General features: G+C 65.4%; 1 protein-coding gene across 1 annotated transcript in view; it reads left to right on the top strand.

The window, feature by feature from the left end:
* SLC25A10 (solute carrier family 25 (mitochondrial carrier; dicarboxylate transporter), member 10) overlaps window positions 1–2,049 on the top strand; it is a 4,201-nt gene extending 2,152 nt beyond the window's left edge. The window contains exons 6-10 of the mRNA XM_010568131.1: window positions 274–344; window positions 449–541; window positions 800–877; window positions 957–1,013; window positions 1,877–2,049. Coding sequence (XP_010566433.1) covers window positions 274–344; window positions 449–541; window positions 800–877; window positions 957–1,013; window positions 1,877–1,978 — 401 coding nt within the window. The 3' untranslated portion in view covers window positions 1,979–2,049. The remainder of the gene's footprint in view (window positions 1–273; window positions 345–448; window positions 542–799; window positions 878–956; window positions 1,014–1,876) is intronic.
* The last annotated feature ends 3,048 nt before the right edge of the window (window positions 2,050–5,097 follow it).

The following is a 5,097-nucleotide window of genomic DNA, read 5'->3' on the forward strand; positions in this document are numbered from 1 at the left end:
GCGGGCCAGCCTGCCTGTGCTCGGGTGGAAAAGAGAGACCTGCCGGGAACCGCTATGAAAAAGGGCAAGAGGGTGGAGCAGGTGGGAAGGGGAATGAACGGCAGCAGGGAGGAGGTAGGGCTATTCGGAAGGATTCTCCTTTCCTGCAGCCTATTTGCTGTTGTGTGTTTTAAGCACTGTTGTATGAGGAGTCTGGGACACAGACCGGGCAGGGAGGAAGGGAGTGCAAGTAATGTCCCAGGACTGTGCTGATCCCAATCTGTCTGTCTGCAGAGGGCTTGAAGAAACTCTTTTCGGGAGCTACGATGGCATCCAGCCGAGGGGCCCTGGTCACCATTGGGCAGGTAGGACAGCTCTGCCGGGCAGTAGGTGCCCAGGGTAGGGACAGGGGTAGTCCCTGGCATGGCGAGGAGGGGGGACGTGTCACTAATACGCCGTGTCTCCACAGCTCTCCTGTTACGACCAGGCCAAGCAGCTGGTTCTCTCGACTGGGTTGCTGTCAGACAACATCTTCACTCACTTCCTGGCCAGCTTCATCGCTGTGAGCAGGGCTGGGTGCGGGGAGGCAGGACTGGGACTGGGTTTGCCTGCAGCCGAGCTCAGGACCCCAGGCTGGGGCTGTCAGAGCTGCCTCTCAGGACTCTGATGAAGCAGGGCTGGGCACAGGGGCTCCTGTGGGGCTCCCAGCATGGGATTGGGCCCAGGCAGAGCTCTGGGTCTCTCCAGTGACCATGGCAGTCGCTGGCACCCAGGTCTCCTCCGTGAGCCAGAGCTGCTGACCCCCACTGACTCTTTCCAGGGTGGATGCGCCACATTCCTGTGCCAGCCCCTGGATGTGCTCAAGACCCGCCTCATGAACTCCCAGGGCGAGTACCGGGTGAGTAGCCCATCCTGTCCCATTTGCACACTGGCCTCTGCCTCCGGGCGCCTCCTCACCTCTCTGCCTCTCGCTCCAGGGTGTTACCCACTGTGCCATGGAAACCGCCAAGCTCGGGCCCCTCGCCTTCTACAAGGTACCTACCTGGGGATGCATGGGGTGGGCTGGTAGGGTGCAGTGTGGGGAGACGGGGCCGGGCTGGAAGCAGAGGTTAAGGTGCAGAACAGTTCTGGAGTAGGAGCCTTCTGGGCTCTGCTGCCAGCAGCCTGACTGCTTCCTGCATCAGGCCTTCATCTGCCAGTCCCCAGCTTGGCCCTGGAGTGTTGCGAGCCTTGGCCTCTTCTGGGCTTGCAGCCTGGGTCTGGGCACTGCAGGAGCTGCCCTGTTGCACCCGCTGGGTTCCCCAATGGGAATGCAGGTACGGGCAGTGGTGCTCCAGCACTCATTGGATGTTGCTGACCAGCAGACCCGGTCAGCTCTTGGGCCCTACGTGCCCGGGCTTGGTGCAGTCACCCATGTGTTCAGTCTCACTCCTGGGAGGGCCCCTGAAAAGGGGTTTCAAACCCGAGGTTTTTTCCAGATGCTGCCAGTCAGGCATTTTCCCTGTTACAGCCTGTCCGCTCATCTTCCCCAGGCAGCGTCCAACCCCTTTCTGAACCGGGGGCTGTGGGATCTGACTCGGGCTTCTACTGAGATTCTGCCTACGTAGTGGTGATGCCAGCACTGATGTGTTTGGGGGCAGAGGGGTTGATGCATGATGCTGAGATCTGTGTGCACAGCGATGGCTGCGGTGCCTCCCTCACCGCTGTGGCAGTCTCTGCCTGACACCAAGGCCCCAGCTCCTCGGAGCTCGTGCTGCATGCCCAGCCAGCCGCTCCCCCGTGCTTGCAAGCTCGTGCCGCTCCCCAGGGGTTGGGCTGCTGGGCACCCTTGGCACTCACAGGGAAGCCCAGGGCCAGGCACACACTGACTCTCCACCTTCTCGCTGTCCCCTTCCAGGGCTTCGTTCCTGCTGCCATCCGGCTCATTCCTCACACCGTCCTCACCTTTGTCTTCCTGGAGCAGCTGCGCAAATACTTTGGGATCAAAGTGATCACCTGAGTAGGAGGGATGGGACCCTGCCTCGCCCCAGGGGGGTGAGCGTGCAGGTCACCGCTGAGATCCCAGAACCCCTCTCCGCTGTCTGGGGCCAGCGCCGTTCCCCCTACCCCTCATCCCCACTCCTGTGCCTTGCCAGTGCCTGTGGCCAGCCAGTCCCGGTCTCCCCTTTCCTCTCTCACCCCCATTCTCAGCATCTCTGTTACCTCTGGGATATTCTTGGGCCTCTTGTCCCCTCTGCACTGTTTGTTTGGGGGTTTTTTTGCTGTCTTCCCACTGCCCTACTGGCCACAAGTTCTGCCCTTGCCTCCCTCAGCCCTGTCCCATATGGGCTGCCAGGAGCAGGACCACGCTGTCCTGGGGAGGACGGGGGATCCCGCCTTCTGGCTCCGTGCCTGGTCACAGAGCCCACGGGGCTGGGGGGTCCAGTGACCACACTGCAGCCGGGCCCATGCTGGGGGCTGTGGGGCTGGCTCACTCCCAGCCTCTGCTGCCAGCAGCAAGGGGAGACGCAGGTTTGGCACAGCGAGGCCCTGTCCTCCCTTAGTGCCTCTGGCCCCACGTGCTCCTCCGCTGACCCCAGGGCAGCCTGGCATCCCTGCTCCGCTTCCCAGCCTCCCCAAACACCCCCTGCTCCTGCTTGGCCAAAACTCACCAGCGCCCGACGGCTGCTGGGCTCTTCAGGGATTGTGCCTCATACCAATGATGACAGAGAACGGACCCCGCGGGCGAGGGGCAGCCGCTCGGCCACCCTGCCCTGCTGGCCAGGCACGGGATGGAGCCCTCCTCGCCTGGGGCAAGGCCGGCAGCTGCGCCGCTGTCCCCTGGCTCTGGCCAGGGCCAGGCAGCGCGTGTCCGAGGACCCGGCGTTCCCTCGCCCATGGCGTGCTCCCCCTCCACCAGACCTGGCCTCGGGTGGGGGCATCCGTCCAGCACCGTTCTGCGGCCTCACCTGCCCCCACCAGCCATTGCAACAAGGCCGGGGCAGACCCCAGCCCCGAGTGCACCGAGGCTGCCTCACAGCCCCCCCTTGCCCTGCACTGCCCTGCACAGGGGGGCTGCAGGCACCAGCTCCTCTGCTGTGTGCACCCCTGTGCGTGGTGGCCCCGAGGGATCAAAGAACTGGACTATCTGTGACCTTAATATATAATAAAGAGTGGAACAAGCGCAGGGCCTGGTGTCCTTCTTCGGGGCGGGGGGGATGCTGTTCCCCCTCCTGCTGTGGGAGGGCTCAGGCTGGGAGCTGAGCTCCCCAGGAATAGAGGGAGGAGAGCGAGGCTCATCCCCTCAGCACTGCACCAAGCAGGGGAGTCTTCACCCTGTTCTGTGCCCCCAGCCTGACCCCGAGGCAGGGGATGAGCCCAGCACCTCCTGGCCCCACACAGTGGGGAGCCATGGGCCAGGCTCCGGGGCCAGCCCTGCGCCAAGCTGTGCCCAGTCTCAGCCGAGCAGGCAGCTCCTGGGCAGAGCTGTGCCAAGGGCGCCTGCCCGCCTCTGCCTCTTCGTGGGAGCTGCCTCCTGGATGTGACACTAATTGGGCTCCAGCAGGCAGAACAGAGCCAGCCTGGGACAGCAGAGAAGTGAAAGCTCGTCACCTTAACGAAGTCTAATGATGCTGGCTGGCATCGCTGCTTTGTTCCTGTGCCTGGCCCTGTGTGAGAGCTGTGGGCAGGTGAGTGTGGGGCAAGCTAAGCCCTCTTTCCTTGTGAGGGGCTGGGGGCTGCCTGGCCCTGGCTGGGCTGCGCTGGCTCATGCCCCCAGCCACCCCAACACCGCTTCCAGGGCAGATGGGTGCTGCTCTGCACCCACGCAAAAGGCCAACGTGGAGCAGGAGAGCAACAGAGCTGCAGGGCCCTGCCCCAGCTGGCCATCACCCTCCAGCAGCACAGAGCCCCGCTCAGCCCTGTGCCGGCCAGCAGCAGGGACGTTCCAGCCGGGCCACGGTCCCACCAGCTGTGCCAGCCCTGCGCTCCTGGCACTGGCATACCCTCTTCCCACGTCCCTTATGGCACCTGAGCTGCGCCGCAGCCACACCGGCAGGACAGCATGTGCCAGACACAGCCTGGAGCACGGAGCGTCCAGGAGCTGCACAGCGCGAGAGCACTTCTTATCTCTGAGCATCGGAAAACGAGAGGCCTCAGGACTGTCAACAGCCTGTTGCCAGCGGTGTTTGCACTCACTGTAGCTGGCTGGCCCCTCCTGGTCTCATCCTGCCCTCTGCCCAGGCACCCCCCCCACCTCACGGGCAGCGAGCCGAGCCCCAGGCCTTGCTGCCTGGAGGGGCTTCCACAGGTCACCCCTCTGCCTGCACTGGGCAGGGCTGGGGGCTGCGAGTCCTCCCCCTCCACAGCCTCCTCCTGACCCGGAGGGGTGCAAGGGCTGTCTCTGGGGGGGGCCGACCACCCCCAGTACTGGTGAGGCACCCGCAAGCCCCAGTGTGTGCCCAGGCAGCTGGGCCACTCTGTCCACACCCGCAGGGGCTTCCAGCGAGCGGGTGGCTGAGCAGAGTGAGACCCTGGCTGGGGGCACTGGCTGGGGGGCTCCGGGGGGCTGGCCTGGCCGGGGTCCAGGTAGGAGGACGCTTGGTGTCCCTGAGCTGCCATGGCCTGCATGGCCGCCACGGCTGTTGGCCCAAGGTAAATATGTTTGTGCCCAAGGGCTGAGGCAGGGCGGTGGGTCGGTTGCTGGCACCCCTGTGGCCAGGGTCTCTGCCCAGGCCACACTCCAGCCCCAGACCCGGGGGCTTGGGGGGTGCCCAGAGCGTTTGCTGCTGCCCTGGGATGTGTTTACCTGGTTGTGCTGCGGCAGGACAGCGTGCGGCGGACACCGACCCGTCACCGCCAGCGGCGGCCAGAACGCGGGGGTCGAGGCAGCTCCCGGCTGCACGGCGGAGGTTTGTCCGGGTCCTCGGGGGGGGCGAGCCCTGCTCCCGCAGCAGGAGCTGCCAGCTCTGCGCACTGGCAGGACCGGGACGCGAGATGGGGATGGAGAGGGGGGGACACACGGGACGGTGCCGGGAAACCCCCGGGGACCGCAGGAGAGCCCCGAAGCCCTGCCGCCTCGCTGGGGCCGGGGGAGTCCTCTCCGGCGGACCCCGCTGCGCCCAGTGGGGGGCTGCACCG

The sequence above is a fragment of the Haliaeetus leucocephalus genome, unplaced genomic scaffold, assembly GCF_000737465.1.
Source record: "Haliaeetus leucocephalus isolate CR32 unplaced genomic scaffold, Haliaeetus_leucocephalus-4.0 Scaffold238, whole genome shotgun sequence".
Taxonomy (NCBI): Eukaryota; Metazoa; Chordata; class Aves; order Accipitriformes; family Accipitridae; genus Haliaeetus; species Haliaeetus leucocephalus.